The 19,177-nt window shown below is 36.4% G+C and overlaps 1 protein-coding gene across 2 annotated transcripts in view; it reads right to left on the bottom strand.

The window, feature by feature from the left end:
• The window catches only part of COL25A1 (collagen type XXV alpha 1 chain), a 503,960-nt gene that overhangs the window by 249,403 nt on the left and 235,380 nt on the right, over nt 1-19,177 (bottom strand). For both annotated transcript variants that reach the window (XM_003257720.4, XM_012499352.2), the window contains one exon: nt 911-955. In XM_003257720.4, the coding sequence (XP_003257768.1) occupies nt 911-955 (45 nt within the window). The remainder of the gene's footprint in view (nt 1-910; nt 956-19,177) is intronic.

The raw sequence follows: 19,177 nt of genomic DNA on the forward strand, positions 1-19,177 counted from the left end.
AAAAATAATTTATAGCATGCTAGAATCAACCTTAAATTACTTTATCTTGCATGGAAGAATTAACGGCCTGATAAGACTTTATGTGGTCATTTCCAAAAAAAAAAAAAAAAAGAAAAGAAAAACAGTAAGTGAACTCATTTATACAGATCATCTCAGTTTCAAAAGAAATTTTACTTGACTTTTCTGTTTTACATTGGGGATTTGTTTTACATATAGGGATGTGGCCTGAAAGCAAGAATGTCCTGAAGTAGGAATCAGGACAATTGGTTCTGTTTCAAGTTCTGCCTTGGCCAAATCACCTGACTGCTATGGGCCTCCATTTCCTCAACTACAAAATGAAAATTCTAGATTGATTACTAAGGCTCCTGTCATCACTAAAATTCCATGGTTGTACAAGAAGGATAAAACATTCCCAAAGTTTGAAAACGATGAGAGTAAAAGCATGACAAAATTGTGCCAATTGGATAAAATAACAACACAGCTTTCTAAGACATGTGCCCTAGTGTCCCAAGGCAGATGTTTTTGCAAAGGACCTGCATTGACTGACCACCTACCTATATAGATGGAAACGTGAGTGATGCTATCACACCGTGTGCAGCTGAGAAACACTCCATTGTACATAGAAAGGACAGACTTAACTTGACCAAGTAAATAAGCCTCAAATGGGTACCAATTGTTACTAAACTGCAATTAACAATACTTTGCAAACTTCTCCTTTTTACAGTTTGATAGAAATAAGGAGAAGATTAAAAAATAATAAATAAACAAATAAAAACTAGGTCTAGCAGAGAAAGATTTAAACACACACATATAACCTCCAACAAGACAATATTATCATTAATTAGGAAGAACAGATGTCGGAACTTAACCAGAACATGAGTGACACAGAGCAGCTGAAAGAGAGACTTACCAGATTCTCCTCTTCGGCCTCTCTTACCTCGTTTCCCTGGAGGGCCTGAAATACAAAGGATAATTTTTTTAGTGTAGTTTAATTTTTTTTCCTGGTTCCAAAATAGCTAGTAAATGATTTATATATTTTTTCTCATTGTTTTTAACTACCAACTTCAAGAAAGGGATCAGATATTTGTAAAGGTCAGTATTGTCTTTAGTGTTTCAGCAAAACTCTAAAGGTTCATTTAATTATAAAAGCTACTCTAGATACATGATCATCTAGTGTTACTTAAGAAAACTAATGACTCGGAATTTTTGTTCATCCTGCTTTAATATCATCAATAAAGAAAGGGTTTGCTAAGAAAACTGGTAGTTGAGTTTTATGTTTCTAAGAAATATTTCTTTTCAGTATATGAATAATTAAAGTACTAATTAATAATTTAGAAGTACTAAGTCCAAATGATTTATAGTTTCTTTTCAGTCAGGTCCATCATAATTTTCTGAAAATGCGTAGTTAGCAGTTAGTTAAATGTATATATTAGTAATGGAAAATAATCCTTACAAATATTTATATTTCATTAAATGTGAATATATTGGAATTTCACCGATCAACAACCACCTGAATAAAATCACAACCTTTTTAATAGGACAGTGTTGAGGTAGTAATTATAGGCCTGATTTTTCTACAAGGGCAAGTTCATTACTGTCATTCAATAAATAGTTAGCCTTTATGATGATCCCATTTTAAAGGCAGAGAAAAAAACTTGTTTTGTTTTTTTTTTTCGGTGAGTTACTGGTAAAGACCACCAAGCTAGTATGTATCAGACTTCGCACAAGATTCTAGACATTCATGGCTTTCAAGCCATTATTCTCAATTATATAATTTCTGTCCTCATTTCCTTGGGCAGGAGTAGCCTTGCACTGAATTATGGTTCAGGCAAATAGAAGAGAATAATTAGCCCACAATGAGAATTGAGGTCTTATAATATTTGCCAGGAGAAAAAGGCCAAGGAAAATACAGAACTGCCTGATTTTAAAGAATGAGCTGCTAAGTAGGACTGATGACTTCCAAACTTTAGAAAGTTCAAGACACAAGCAGCACAGGCCTTAGTATCCAGGCGACTTTCAATGTGATCCTGAGCTACCGGCTCCCACATGGAAACACTATCATGAGAAACAAAAACATCAGTGGGGCAGTTAGTTTCCTCCCAGTCCCTTATGCAGAATAAGTATGACCATCTGTATTTTGTAAGAGGTTAAGAAACAATTAAGCAATAAAACCTATTGAAAATATTAGGAGAATAAGCTTTGTAGCAAAGTCCAAAACCGTCAATAGAAATTTCAGATTTCTTTCTATATTCTAGAATAAAGGGATGTTTTCATCATATTCAAGGTATCTTGGCCAGATTGGGAACAGGAGAAGAATCATATAAATCAGTAAACGAGCCCAGAGAACCCTAAAATGTACGAAAATATAAAGTTAATACATTTGTTCAAACACACGTACATACACACACACACACACACACACACACATATACATACAGACATAATCTGATATATAAAACTTCCTTAAGACTAAGAATTATATTTTTTCTAGTACAACATCACTTAAACTAAGAACTCTCTAGCAACTACTATATACTTATAGTGTCTGTGGTTCACATGGTAGGACCATTAGAAGCCATTGTGGAAGAGATGACAGATGAGAATTTTCCAAAACTGAGTATAGTAGTCCTATGATTGAACTTATATTTCAAGTGGCATGTAAAAATAATTCACCCTAACCATGTGGAAGGAGAAACTTAGGAATATTCAAAGATTAAAAAAAAATGTTAGGAAATACCAGAGGGAAATCATAATGGAAAGTACTTTGACTGACCGTTGTCTTACCTACAACAATGGTGCCAGAAAGGCCCAGCCCTGATTTGTACATGTCTTAGAGGCCTCTAATTATTACTTATTTATTGGGAAGTAGCTTATTTGCCATTTTCCCCCTGAAGAATGTGTCTTTCAACAGTGGATTTCATCAAATAAAAACAATAGATTGCACAAATGTTTAAGAAATAACTTGAATAAATTTTTATTTTATTTAACAGACAGAAGATTATGAAAAAAATGACTAAAGAAGCACTCACATCTTTTGAAGAAACCAAAAACCAAAATATGAATATTTCTGAACATATCTGGATTAAATATTCAATCAGAAAGTTTAAAGAAATGAATCAAATGCTGTGGAAAATCTGCTGGTCATACTGAGAATTGAAGAACAGGATGCAAGCAAACTCAAATGGCACTTGGCAAGACACACATCTGTTGAATATGGTAGGGTTTTACAAAGAATGTCATAATATTTGACAGAGAAAATGAATTTAAACTAAGTTATGAGAAGATGGAATCTAAACTCTAATAAATTTACAAAGAAAATATTGGATTTAAGAAAAGCAGGTTATAATTATTATCAGAATCAGAAAACTGCAGGGAGCATTATACTGACCTTGGTGAACTAATAAATTATACAAAACTCTCAGAAAAGCCTAGATAAAGATCTTACTTACAAAGAGAATAATTTGATGTTTGAAGAAGTCTACTGTGCAGATAAGATAATTTGATCTTGCTTCCGAATTTAAAGACAAAAAGAATAATAAAAATGAAATGGATGAGATGAATTTGGCAATGGATAGCTGGCAGAACAGAGTGAGAAGACAGAAAATCAGAAAAGAAAAATCAGACAAAACTGATGTTAACAATTGTCACAAAAGATAGTGGCCCTTTCCATTCCAAACTGACTGATGAATTGTCAACCAGGCATGAGCTGTATGAACACATACAGAACCTGGAACATGGCTCTCATTCACTAAACTTGGCCAGATCTTTACAACAGAAATTCTCAGTAAATTCTATCAGCAGAAAAACATGACTCTGCAAAAGAAACTGGTTCAAGAACATGAATGGGAAGAGAAAAAAACAGAAGCTATCAGCAACAGAGGAAGTGAAAACTTACAAGCAGAAAATTCATTCAATGAAGAATGAGTTACAGAAAACGGAGAGAGACGACAAAACCAGATTGCTCTTCGGGATTAGAAAATTCAGGACAATTGGTACTATTCATGCTTCAGAAAGAGTTCTTGCTAACTTTCAAAAATAGATGCAAGCTGTCAGCCTGTGATAGAATTAGTAAAAATTTGCCATCATGGTAATTATTTAAAAACCAGTGACTACAAACTCAACTCCAGACAGATCCCATTCATCAAATAACAAAGGAAAGCCTCCTAAACCACACCAGTTATTTTGGCCCATGACTAATATTGTTTGAACGCTCTATTCCTCACTAATGATGTATCCACTTGAAAACGCTCTTCTCTAAAGTTAGAAATGTACCTAGAAGGAAACATATGCCACTCCATGGGCCCTCACATGATCGTGAAGGTGAGTGGTTATTGGAAGTAGCTGGAATACCCTTCCCTAGCTCATCAGGTGAATTACCAAAACCTGTCAATTCTACCCCTATTACTTACATCTGTTCACTCTTCTCCACTCCTAAGAGTATAATATTTCAAGGTTGAGTTTAAACGTAATCTTTCCTGGTACTCCAAGAAGAGATTTTTTCACAGGGATGTTATTTGTCTTTGAAAATATTTTTACCTTTTATAAACATTTACAATAAACATACATGAAGCATTTAGAGAAAAGTTTCAGAATTCATCATTGGCTGGGTGTTTTGTTTTGACCTCTTGTTTTCTATTTCAACACACATTTCTGGCTGGGTCTGCTTTTGGAGAGCAGGTATCATGTGGATAAAAAGCAAAGGGATGGCTAACGCCCTGGGTGATTGTGCTTAGGCATGTTGTCATAAACACCTGAGAACAGGGAGAAGGTGGCTATCTCATTACGAGAATGGCTTAACGGTCACCACTGACACAGGTCATTAGATAATAAATTCCTGACTGAATGGAGGAGGTAATTAATGAATATAAAGACACACACTAGGTCTTCAATAAATATTAGCTCCCAGTTTTACTTTCTTTATATTTTCTTTTTAGTCCATTGTGATTCTATCTGAGAATTTGATAAAATTTGACTATGTATGTGAACACGATTGCAAGAGATTAATATCACCTTATAATTAAACTCTTCAAAGAGGCAATTTAATATACTAAAGACAACATGGAACACAGAGTTAAAAACCTATGGATTTTTCACTACTGTGTGAATTGAGCTGACTTTCAATTAATCTCTTTGATTTTAATCTGCTATCTGGTAAATAATACTCATTCTGCCCCATTTGTATGATTATTGTGAGGATGAAACTGTAAAGTGCTATTACATTATACTAAACAAGTGTTTCCTTCATTTTTCATTCATGTGTTGAAGCTTATAAACCATTTCCATGCTATATTACTGTCATATTCATCAATAAGAATAGTAAGCTTTTTAAACATAGTAAGAATTCTAAAATAGTAAGATTTTGACACATTCTAATAAAAAGCTGAAACTTAGAAGTTTCATCCCCAGAAGCACAGAGAACTTTAAGTACATTAGATAAGAAAAATCATAAAATACCTCAAACCGTAGAAAATATTCCAAAAAAAAACTCTTATTCAGAGTTTTGGAGGCAGAAAATGGAGATGCTACAGCAAAGGAAAGGGCAGGAAACTGAACTTGTGGTCTGGGAGGGACAGAGTGAGGACGAAGCTGTTTGCAGATGGAGCAGCCCTCTTGATGGATGCACGCTGGGGTAGGGAAGTCTGGAGGACAAATGTGTGCAAACCCAAGATGCTCCTCCACCCCAAACGATCCCTGAACAGGTCGCCAACAGCTGCAGCTGGCTCTTGGGAGGGAGAAACCTGTCTGGGCACAGAGGAGACAGCGGATCATCTTTTCTGAACCAACCTCCCCCATCCTCCAGCTACGTTCAGAGACTAAACCAGGTTTACCTTCAGGTCTTCTGGATTAACCTTACAAGCACGCACAGATTAATTTCAGAGCTCTCCCCAAAGTCCTCCCACCTGTTTGCTTGCTTAATGCCTGAAATTCCTTCAAGATGGACCAAAGCGTTTCATTCCACAATTAGAAGTAAAAGGCTTAAATGGCAATGCCTGGTAGAAGTAGAACACTAAATAAAATTTATTCTCTCCATACTCATAAAATGTCTGTACTACAACAGACCCATGAAGTCATATGAGCCAAAGGTTTTCATGCTCTGCTCGGAACCTGGACCATCAGAGCACCTCCAGATTGCCATACTGAATTGCAACCGTTTAAAGTAAAACCTCCATGACTAAAACAAGTTTATAAATGATTCACATTTCTGCAAATGTAAAACTGAGCCCAACAGAGGTGAAACAACCTGCCCACAGTCCCACACAGCAGATCCCAGCTTCCTGATTCCAAACCGAGAGTTCTGTGGCTCAACACACTGCCTGTCAGTTTTGAATTCACATTCCACAGACACAACCAGCCATAACCAGTGCGAACTTTCCAAAGTACTTTATTTTATCAATGGCCCACCTTGTATTTTTCGAACATCGCTACTTAGACAGATGTATTATTAATCTTTGTGACAGCCTTCCACTAGACTGTAAGCTCACGAAGGGAGAAATTCTCTTGTTCATCCTTGTATCTCCAGCAGCAGGCATGAGGCTGACCACTCGGAAAACTTTAAAGGAGCACTGTCTATGAGCTACTTGATGCACACCAACGTTATTTCATGCTATTATGGCAAAAACCACAATTACTTTTGCACCAACCTAATACATTAATTTTTTTAGAAGAAATGACTTTTTTTATTCAGGAGATTTATTTCTCAAGATTTTCTCAATCAGCATGTACTCCACTGTATATAACACAGGGTTGTTTGTTTTAAATATCTTTTATGTGTTTATTTTTGTTTCAAATTTCCTCAAGTTTTAATCTCTGTGGAATGTCAGTTTATAAACGAAAGTTAATCATAATAAATAATAGGAAATAATTTCAGCTTACAATAGCCAAGTTCCATAACTCTCACTACAGAGTATTATTCAGATATACAGTAATCATTTTAAAGACAATGAGTTCAATTGAAACTTTGGAAGTCTTTCTCCCTTATTTTTAACAATAGAAAAGATATACTAACAAATGTTTGAGGGACTATTTTCTTACACATTATTTAACTAATAAATGTATTTAAATTGTTTGCTAGTAAGATTTTTACCGTATTTTAGTTACAAACAACAAAAATTAAGTTGCCAAATTTTTTTATAACCTAATCAGGGCAACATAATTTTAATAAAGTTATGAATATTTACAATATACTGTTCCCCTAAAGTGAGTAATTAGATTTGTTTTGTGAAATTCCTAGAGGATATTTTTCAGATCAAATAAAAATACCAAATATTTAATTTTATGTATAGTCCTTTCATAAGTATGCTTATTTTCAAGCTTTTATACCAAGGGATTTATGACAATTCCACATAAAATTTATAAAACATAAAGAATATGCAGAAACTATGTTCACTGAATGAAGATAAAACACAATAAAGCCCATGGAAGGTACAAAAAGATTAAAAAAAAAAAAAAACTCTCTTCAAGTGGCTAATAAATGTGGGTGCATTATCAGTATATACATTAGACCACCTAAAGTCAACCAAGAGGATATGTATGTGTGTACTGATTTAAATGTAAAATGTAATATTCCTTGGTGTAGTAGCCAGTGCTTTAGAAGAAAATGGGCTAGTTATTCCAGAATATACTTCTCATTAGGATAGTTTTTTGTTTGACACAGTCTTACTCTGTCACCAAGGCTGATGACAGTGTAAGTGGTGTCGAACATCGCTACTTAGAGTGCAGTGGTGATAACAGCTCCTGTAACCTCAAACTCCTGGGCTCAAGCGATCCTCTCATCTCAATCTCCTGAACAGCTTCGGCTATGGGCACACACCACCACGACCAGCTAAGTTTTTTATTTTTTGTAGAGACAAGGTCTCACTGTGTTGCCCAGGCTGGTCTCAAACTCCTGGCCTCAAGCAATCCTCCTGCCTTGGACTCCCAAAGAGTTAGAATTAAAGGTGTGAGCCATTGTGCCTGGGCTAGGAGAGTTACTAAGCAGCAAGGTATGCCCTTCTGGCAAAGCATGTTATCTTTCTCACGAAATGCACTGAGAGCAGGACTCTTATTTGTTTCTGTATTTTTTTTCAATTTTACTTATTTACTTATGGAGACAGAGTCTTACTCTGTCACCCAGGCTGGAGTGCAGTGGCATGATCTCAGCTCACTGCAACCTCCACCTCCTGAGTTCAAGCGATTCTCCTGCCTCAGCCTCACAAGTAGCTGGGACCACCACGCCTAGCTAATTTTTTTTTTTTTTTTTAGTAGAGATGGGGTTTTGTCATGTTGGCCAGGCTGGTCTCAAACTCCTGACTTCAGGTGATCTGCCGGCCTTTGCCTCCCAAAGTGCTGGGATTACAGGCATAAGCCACTGTGCCTGGCCTCGATTTGAAATAAAGTGAAAATTTTAACAATTGCTATTAAGATGTTTTAAGTAAATACAAATTAATTACATCAGAACTGTGGTAAATCTAATTCTCAACATTATGTGATCATTACAGTTATTTTTAAACTGGTTGAGTTTCTACTCCTGTGGAGAGAGGTCAATAAACCAAAATTACCTTCTAAAACTTCTTCCCAGTTATCGCAGTGTAAGTTTAGTTCTTTCTGGTGCCAGGTTTAAATGAAGCATGTCAAGTTTAACTGATAATTAGTTGCTATTTATTAATTTTATAAGTAGAAAAAACTGATCACATTCATGAGATAGCTGGAGACTCTCACAAGGACATACTGGAAAATACTACTGCACTTGAACAATAAAAGAAACAATTTCCAAACTGAGTGCAACGTTTTCTGGGCTTTATATAGATGCTTTGTTTCCAGAAATGGAATTCCAAAAAATGGGGGTTATCTTTGTTGCTGTTTTTAATATCTACATAATAAATATAGTAGAATATTCCATAGAAACTGTTCAAGACTACAAATAGCCTGATGTTGCAGTTCATTGACTTTAATGAGGTCTGATGTGGCACAGTTGTTATTTCTATCATTCTTTTCCCACACATAAAGTGTTTCATTATTATGGTACTAGAATGTTTTACCCCAGGATCCTACAGGGGATTTATCATGACAGCTTTTTTTATTCCTACTAGTGGGGAAGGGGGCTGCAAGATGTCAGAGGGTAGGGGTTGGGAAATAGGAGAGACATGATTCTTTGTGAGATTACATGCTATGTAACAAGAGTGGCTATTATCTATACAGTGTAATATATTAACATGAAAAACAGTTTCCGAGCTTGCAGAAAAATATTTTAAATTAGCTTTGCAGATTATATGTTTCTAATGGAACTGAGAGTGGTTAAATTGTTAAGATAAAAATGTTAAACTAACAGAAAAAAATAAGATCAAAAGTTGAATGTAGTTTTTCAAATATTCAATAAATAAAATTATGTTAATTTTTATTTATCAGAGATTGAAATAATCTTCACAGAAAATTTAAAAAGTGGGCTAATAGAAACTAGGATTTGTTTTTATTAATGGCTTTGTGACACCACAAGCTTTTGCCAAATTGCCGATGGATGAATTAAACACAGCAGTGCCACATACACCATTACACATATGCAAATGGCCCAGATATTTAAGCGGGTGCTAAATTAATCATTTAGCATGATGCCAAAATTTCCACCCAGTAGTAAAAATACTCATAGAATAATAATACAGAACTGGTTTAACACTGAAAATGAGTGATGGAAAATGAATAAACAGAAAGGCAAGACAAAGCCATTCGAGTAAGAGTAGGAGTAGTTCAGAGAGAGAGGGTAACACAGAAGTCTGGACCCAGTGAAATAAGCAAGAAGACACGGGCATACTAAAACAATTAGTGCAGGAATCATAGCATGAGATCTGTTTGTGGAAGCCAGAGAACCTAGTGAGCCCCTGTATCATGTGGGGGAAAAGCACAAAATACTAGGAAATAATACAAGGGACAATGATGATGACTAATATTTATGAGTGCCATCACACACCTTGCACTGGGCTAAGCACTGTACATGCTTGGTCTCACTTATTTTTACTAGTTGTGTGATCTCAATACAATTTCGGAAAGTGATGATATAGATAGGTTAAAAGATTTGTTCAACAGCACATAGGTAGTAAATGGTGGGTTAGGGATGTATATCCAGACAGCCTGACTCTTGGATTACAAATGCTGAAATTAACAATTTGGTCACTTATTAAACACACTATAGATCACTGTATTTTCTGATACAAAAACACACAACTGCCTGAAGGAAAATAGGAGATTTAAGTCAACTTAGAAAAAATATGTTCATGAGTATTTCTGAAGCCCTTTATTTAAAATCTTTGTTTATAGGCTTATTTTTAGCTTTTCATTTTAAAGGAAAAATAATCAAAAGAAATCACTGGCCAACAGTTAATAAACTTCTATTTTACAAAATTAAAAAGACAACTGTTCTCTCTTCATACACTGAGAACACTCACGGCTAGCCTAAGGGGATGTTGTTAACACATATTTATGTTTAAGCTCAGTTAATATGTTCTTATACCATGCACAGCAGTTTTTACCCAGGCTGTTATATATATTTAAAGTGACAGAAATAAGAAAAATATTGATCTTTTAGAAAGGAGGGATATTGCCTGTCTTCTTCATTATTGTATTCTCAGTACCTGGCACATAATTAAATGTTAAATGGATGACCTTTTTTTAAAAAGGCTGAAATAACAATAACACTTCTGTAGTATTTCTGCCAGTTAAAAACAAAACAAAACAAAACAAATGGCAGAGTACAACTTTTGAAATCAGCCATAAGGACCTATGTTTGAACCTGTCTCTTCAACAAATTAGCTACATGACTTTGGACAAACTAACCTCTTAGAAACCCTTGCTTTCATCTTTAAATAAAGGGCTTCAGACTGTTTATAATGTAGATAATATCTATCTCAGACTTGTTCTGAGTGTCAAGTGAGATATTTTACCTGTGAGGTACTGAGCACGTAGCAGCTGTGAAGACACGGCATCTGTGCCCGCAAAGGCGAGTGCTACTTAGGAGATATTTAGGTTAGGGGACTTTGATGAATTAGATAATCAGGGAGAAAAGAGCAACCTCTAATCCTTTTCAGCCTATAGTCCAGCCCTCACAAGCTTCACAAAGCGATCTTTCCCTTCCTACAATTCTTCCATGGCCCCCTTGACCCCCACCTCATTGCCCCCTTGCTATGTCAGACCCTAACAGTATCACATAGCATAATGATAATGGACATGTACTCTGGCAGATGAGGTAAATCATAGCATCTGTTTCATTTTTGTGAACATGTTAGCAGTTGGTCCATTTACATACATGTCTGGCACAGAGTAAACATTCTTTAGATGTTGCCAATTGTAATGATTTTTCACATCTCTGAATGTTTCTCATTTGTCTAGGAAGTCCTTTGCAGATGGTACCTTCCACACGTTGGGTGCTCAGTACCAACTCAGACTCAATTTTCAAAAAAAAAAAACAAAAAACCATTACCTTCTTGGCAAAATGAGTTCATGGCTCTCAGAATTTGGGCTGTCATGACACAATTTTTCATTCACCCGAGCTTAAAATATCAAGGCAATTTTTTAGTCCTTCCCTCACATTCTTGTGAAATTTAGTGTTTCATCAATATTTTTCCTTGAAACAACTCTTGACTGTCCCTTTGTTTTCATTCCCAATGCTGATGCTATAGTTTGGGCCCATACTTTTCAACTCTAAATGCTTACTGGTCTCTATCAAATCCATCTGCATAAACTACTAGGGTAATCATTTTAACCTATTTTCATCATGCAATTCTCCAGACCAATAAGCTTTCATGCTACATAAGTGAGGAAGTACTTACACATTGGTCCAACACACAAGGTTTTCTCCTATCTAACAAATCCAACCCTAAGTCTCCATACTACCTAAAAGAGTCTGTCTTGCCTAATCCTTGGTCTTTCATCACCCTTGTGCTCTCCTTACTTAAATCTAATTTCTAGAAGACATAATAGAGGAGTGACAATCCTTTCTCCTTTGCCATGTATTTGGCCCATTTTTCTCCTCTAGTATTTTTTCCAACCTACCCATGAATTGATTCCTGTTGTGACAGAAATTCTGCCTTCTTCACTATCACTACCAGGTTAATACAGTTCAATTTTAATAGAGTTGTTAAGTAAAAGTACAAAATTTTTAAAACTTTACTCCAGTTGCCTAAATAGGAATAGGAATAGATTTCACACTTCAAACTATAGTTTAAGGAGGAGCTGCTATTTTGTCTATTTAAGGAATTAATTTGCTCAATGCTACGATGTATTTGGAAATGTCATGCATATAAAAAGTGCTCTACAAAATGCCAAATTATCTTGCTAAACTAACTGAGAACACAATGCAGTGTAGGTTAGGATTACGGTTGGCCTCCCATAGAAAATGCTAACATAGGTGATCTTCACCAGAAAATCAAATCCCATTTGGCCATTTAAAAAGATACTTGAAATCGCCTAGCCTCCCCCACTGAGTTTCATTGCCTCCTTCGGAATAAACACAGTTATTTCCTTACAGTTAAATCTCAGATTCATACTAACAGGCAAATTCCCTAGAATACAAAAACATCATGAGTAGATTTCTATGAATAAAATGTTTCCCCATATGATTTCATAATAATTCTAGCACTTTACTGCTGCTATATCTATCACACAGCAAGTAAGCATTTTCCAATGAAACTACAGACGGGCCAATCCAAGACATGATTTTAACTTCTGAGGTTGAGTTTCTTTTCTATGTTGCATAGGAACTAACACAGAATTTTTAAAAATATCAAAAGCCTTGATATACACACACTCTTTTGCCCTTAAGTAATAAAGAAAACATACACCAAAATTTTATTGGCTTTCCATCTGGCATCTTTCGTACTAATGAAGATGGGAAGCTTCAAAGCATGCTGAGGTTTGGACGAGTGTCAGAGGCCTAACTACAAGTGCCAATCAACTTAAAGGACTTATGAAAGGTCCTTGATCAAGTAGACCAAGAGCTCTGGGGCTAACTATCAGAGGTGAAAGTTCAAGGGTTACAACTTTAAGTTATGAGGGAGAAGGTAATTTCTAAGTAGAATTTGAGTTATTTTATTTTGCAACTTAGCTATCATAAAGGCTTTTCATAAAATAGGACAGTTTTAAAATATGGCATTTTATTATGATATCAAGTAACATCAGAAGGAAAACCTTCAAGGAAAAAATTAACTGTAGTAAATATAGAAGAATTATAATAATCGAAATAGAATGGATTCTATGAAGTCTATTTTATGCTCCTTAGTAAAATGACACAAAAGATGTCTTGATAAGACAGTCGTACAATATAAGTAAAATAAATTCTGTACACAAAGCTTTGTGTAAAATATATTCAATAGAATACATTTTCATTAATAATGATTCTCATATCCATATTTAAGAACAAAAATGAGGAAATTAGGATCTTAATCCACTTTGATACAACCTATATTCCATCCACATGCATATTTATGAATATGACTTAATCAGGTTTAATCATTCCTCATATTCAGCCTCCTCATTAGACAATCACTATTAAGAAATTCTTAAATTCTACTGGTAAGCTTTAAGTTAGTTGTTAATACAGAGCATGAAAATGGATTACTATAAATAACATAAATCCCCAAGACACCTGATTGAATTTGATTGTTCTCTGAATATTTTATGCTGAGATAAAAATGGACATAACTAAAACAGTTCTTGACTGTTAAAATATTTTAAGTCAAAGAATAGCCATGAGTTCCTATGCCATCAACACTTTATGTGTATGTTTGGTTTCCTTCTGAAAAGGCCTCATGAATTTGTGAGAGATGCCAGGCCTAAAACAAAAACAAAATAAAAATAAAGAACAATGTTAGCCAATACATAATACAGTGTTACACTGCAAATGGCATTGATTATGCCACAGTTGCTCAGAGAAAAGTGTTGAGAAAAGGTTGTCGGAAAAGTGAAATTTTAATTTAAGTTTAAAAAGTCAATAAAAGGCCGGCTGCTCACGTCTATAATCCTAGCACTTTGGGAGGCCAAGGCGTGGGGATCACCTGAGGTCAGGAGTTTGAGACCAGCCTGGCCAACATGATAAAACCCCGTCTCTACTAAAAATACAAAAATTAGCCAGGCTTGGTAGCACATGCCTGTAATCTCAGCTACTCAGGAGGCTGAGGCAGGAGAATCGCTTGAACCCGGGAGGCAGAAGTTGCAGTAAGCCAAGATCACACCACTGCACTCCAGCCTGGGCAACAGAGCAAGACTCCGTCTCAAAAAAAAAAAAAAAAAAAGAAAAAAAGTGGATAAAAGAGGATAAGGAAGGGTAAAAAAAATGAGGCACAGCCCCAGTGCAGTTGTTCACATCTGTAATCCCAGCATCTTGGGAAGCGGAGGCAGGAGGATCACTGGAACCCAGTTCGAGACCAGCCTGGGCAACACAATGTGGGACCTTGTCTCTAATAATAATAATACGGCATAAACACAGCTAGCCACATGCACTGCAGCTTACCATAAGACTACATTCACTGGAATTTTTATTTGAAATAAGACTGGATAAGTAAGCCCCGTCCAGATTATTAAAGTCCTCAAATAGCAGGAGAAAAAGTTAAGAAATTATCTAATAAGTAACAGGAATCAAATATAGATAGAATAGTAAGATAATGACATGAAGAAAGTGGTGTTTTGTGAGGACTAACCTGGCAGGAATTAGGGAAGCCAATTATGAGTCTCTTACAGAAGCTAAGGCACAGTGATAAAGGGACTAGTGACAAATGGGGACAAAAAATAGATACTGAAAGTAATACTTGACAAACAGAGTCAAAGTTGGAGGATTAATTGGATTTAGGAGGTGAATACAACAGGTTGAAAGTCAAAGATGGTCTCCAAGGATTTCAGCCTTGTAGAATAGAAAATTGGTGGTACTATTTACATATATTGGATACAGTAAACAAAAGATCCCTCTGCCATTAACATGATAGTCAGATGTCAACCTTGGGCCTTGGAAACAGTTTCAGAATATTGGCATATTTATATGAATTAGATCCTCTGTGGAGTCTGCCTTTCTTCTTTTAACACGATATGCACAGACCTTTATAATTGAAGATTTGCTCCAAAACTTGGAAAACATTTGCTCTTGTATTTGGGCATCCATAGTATGCAAGGTTAGTTTTGTAGACATAATTACAAAGTTCTATAAGTAAATGGATAATAAGTTGATGTTAAATGTTAATAATACAGAATCCTTACCAACAAATCATCAAACGGAGGCCAAACCTACTAAGGTTGTTTGTATCTTTCTATCGATTCCCTTAAAATCTGTGAAATCCATTCCAATATTTTCACTCAAATACAGTGATTTAATTCAGAATTTTCATCAGTTGAATATTGATTTGAATCATTCCTGAACTAAGAAGACAGCAGGAACAGTGGCTAGAGAGCCAGAGACCTCCCATGCATTGTCATTAAGTTCTACAGAATATTAGACTTCTTATCTATAACATGAAAGGACTGTACTGGTGCTCCATGTGTTTCCAACAATATGATTCTATGAGAAGCAAAAGAAAATCATTTTTTTCTAACTAAATGACCACACCTGGTCTCCAGTACCTACAAAAGCCCTAACCCTAGGTCCATCAAAGTAAATACAAGAATGCCAGCCAAGTCAATTGATTTCACATCCAATAGGCATGCGGATCATTATGTAAGTATCATAGGAAGCACCTCCTTGAGGAGGTCCAGAGTAGAAGCAGAGCATGGTGTATCCAATGTGCTGGTAAGGAGGGCAGTCAGCCCACAGAATTCTATTGGCTTTCCAGAACTGTGGCAAGAACTCGGGAGTCATAATGAATGAGAGCAATGTGCTCTGCTCCTTTCGGGCTCATCTAGCCCCTCGGACTGGACTGATGGCTACAGCTGAGAAATTCCAAAGGGATTGAGGAGGGGAAGTGCCCAGGGCATGATGCAGGCACACAAATCCCTCTGGAGTCCTAATCATTCTGCCCGAGTACACGCAATCATGAAGCACAGTTGTTTGATCTGGCTACACACTGTCTTTCTTGTGAGGGAGAGGGAGGACTGTTTAGAAGTAGGAACACTCCCATTCAGTTGCATCACAAGTTGTGATAAATCAATAGCCAGTCCATGTCCAGCCATGTCAATTATAATCTGGCCAGATCAGTTCTACATTCCAGAAGAATGTAGGGAACTGTTTTCTATAGTTACCTGACAGAAACATGTTGTGTTTGTTGTGCTAGAAAATGTTGATGCAGTAATCCAAACAACACCAAATGGCTTGCAAATACCTTTTTGGTGCGGCGTGTGTGTGTGTGTGTGTGTGTGTGTGTGTATGTATGTGTGTGTGCACGCAGGTGCATGCATGTGTGTTTAAGAAATAAATTTTTTCTCCCTTAATACTATCCCTTACTTTTATTCCATTGGATGAACAACAAAAATATCTAATATTAATTTAGAGGAAGTCTTGCAAAGAGAACCTATTAAACAACTCTATTTTTATTTAAAGACTATGCCAGTCTAATGACTATCTCTGGTCATTAGGCCTAGATTTTGAGCCACAAGTGACAAGACCTTCCTTGTGATGACAGATTAAAGTATTCAATGTATGGCAAGGTTTTTTATTTCACTGCAGCAACCAATGATGAAATGCAATATGGTCAGATTAAAGGTAGCACATAACTACCCTTTTGTAGCAGTAATGTCTTTGGTGAACGCACACATGCTATCGGTCATTTAAATCCATAACCTGGAGCTGAGCAGAGCCCATCAAAGTCTTCTTTACATGCCCCACCTGCCCTAGGGCGGTGCATACATCATTTGAAGCAAAGCTTAGTGACAGCTGCAGAAATGTACTCAGTGAAGCTAAAATAGACAGCAATCTAGAATAATAGTGATAGAAATATCTGGACATTCATATTTAAATGAATGAAATGATCACCCTAAATCCAGAGCTGATTTGCAGCTGGTACACATCAGCACTACCACACTGGCTGTTGGTCAGTTTTAGAAGCACCACTCACCCCAAGTGCCTCTTTTCCTAATACCTGACAATCTTAGCCCCTTCCCCAGAGCCCCTGGAATGCCGCACAAAACAGGTACTCAAGGAAGAAAACCCCTGGCCCAGCAGGAGGTCTCCCAAACTCTGTTCCAGCATTGAGACTGGCATCCACTATGATTTGCTGAAAGGCAAATTGATTAATACTTTGAATACTACCCTGCCTATCTCCATCATCATTACAGCACATATCATGTTGTATTGCAGTTATTTCTTTATAAGTCAGCATTAATCTACTATTCTCAAGCACTTAAAAACAGAGAACCAGTCTAATTCATCTTTGAACTCTAGTGCCTAGGAAAATGGTAGATTATAAATAGATACTTGGTGAACCTATGGATGAATGAACTCTAAAATAATCAAATTTCTTTCTTCCTTTTTTTGCGACAGGATCTTGCTCTGTCTGCAGCACTCCCAGGCTGGAGTGCCATAGCACGATCATAGCTCACTGCAGCCTCAAAATCCTGGGTTCAAGGGATCCTCCTGCCTCACTCTCCCACGTAGCTAGGACTATAGATGCATGACAACACACCTGGCTAATTTTTTTATTGTTATATTTTAGTAGAGGTGGGATCTCACTATGTTGCCCAGTCTAGTCTCTAATGATCCTGGCCTCAAGCAATCCTTCCAACTCAGCCTCCCAAAATGCTGAGATTACAGGTGGGAGCCACTGCATCCAGCCCCAAAATCAAATTTCACCATGGCACTTTGATAATATAGTATTTTCAGATAAAATTATTCTCATTCTTACACAATATTTGCAATTTCTTATAGACACATGTGGCCTTCAAGGTTTTTTTTGAGTTTCACATAGGAAGATAGCAGTGGTGAACTAATGGTCCCAAGAGGGAACTCTTTCAGTTGTGCTTCATGTCTTATACCTGCCACTGTCCTCTGGAAGCATAATAAGCTTTATAAGAGAACATCCTATGGATATAAAAATATCAACAATAAGATAAAACCCTTTCATCTGACTCACTATAGAAATAATCTCAAGAACTTGTATTTTTCAAATACCCATACTTTTTGAATGTATATAATGGCTGAGACTCCATTGAGCACAGGTGTCCTCTATCCCAGCACTTTTAATCTAAACATAGTGAAACTCTTGGATGTTTAAGGGAAGAAAAAACACTGAAAATATTTTTGTCTTCACCGCATTTAAAAATTACAGTCACAGAGTGTTTTTAAAAATATTTCCACTGGACAATATTTTGGTGCCAGAAACAGGAACCTAAATTTTGTTTCATCGTGTTGGGGAACATTTAGGATATCAGGAAGCACAGTGGAAAAATTTCTTTACAGAAGAATATATTCTCCATCTCCTGGTGAACAGTTTTTGTTTTCTTTTCCAAGGAGTAGTTTATATACTAAGTTTAGGCCACACATGAAAGTAATATCTCCCACAAGAGACTGCCTTTGGCTTATGCTGATTTTTTTGAGGCCAAGACTATGGTAATGATTTAAGGAGGAAAATAAGCAAAATGGAATAGGAGAAAAAGATGGAAGAAAAGGGATTAGAGAAATGAACAGTTTTCCCAATAGAATTCAATACAATTAAAGTATGTGTTGGGAAATCATGAGGGTCAGATCTCAGAACCAAAGTCAATGAGATAGTGCCTTCATTGGGTAATCCATACTGGGTATTGTGTGGCCCGATTCACCAAAGGAATGTCAAAGATGCAACAATAATCGAAAATCGAGTTTGTCTTCTAAGTGCAGTTCTCATTACACAATAACCAGAAGTCTACTGGGGTGCATGCCATTGCTTTCGGTGGCTCCTCCAAGGCCAGCTGTGCATATCTTCAGTAGCTTGGAAGCTGGCCAGTGCAGTAAGCCCCATGCTGGACTTGGGAAACTAATCTCCTGTATTATTGCTTTTTCACAGGTGGGACACCTGCCCTTTTCTTTTATCAAAGTCTTCCTAATGACATATTAAAGGCTCCCCAAACTCAAACAACATTGGATTATTACAGTTGAATGAAAAGATAAAAGCAACAAAGAAACATGAGTAATGAGTAAGTAGGATATTTAGTCTAAGGACCTGGTGCACATGCAACAGATTTACCATTTTTGACAGCCAGACTGAAAGAGAGGGAGAGAAGAAGGAAGGAAAGAAGGAAGGAAGGGAGGGAGGCAGGGAAG

This window comes from Nomascus leucogenys, chromosome 9, assembly GCF_006542625.1.
Source record: "Nomascus leucogenys isolate Asia chromosome 9, Asia_NLE_v1, whole genome shotgun sequence".
In the NCBI taxonomy this organism is placed as follows: domain Eukaryota; kingdom Metazoa; phylum Chordata; class Mammalia; order Primates; family Hylobatidae; genus Nomascus; species Nomascus leucogenys.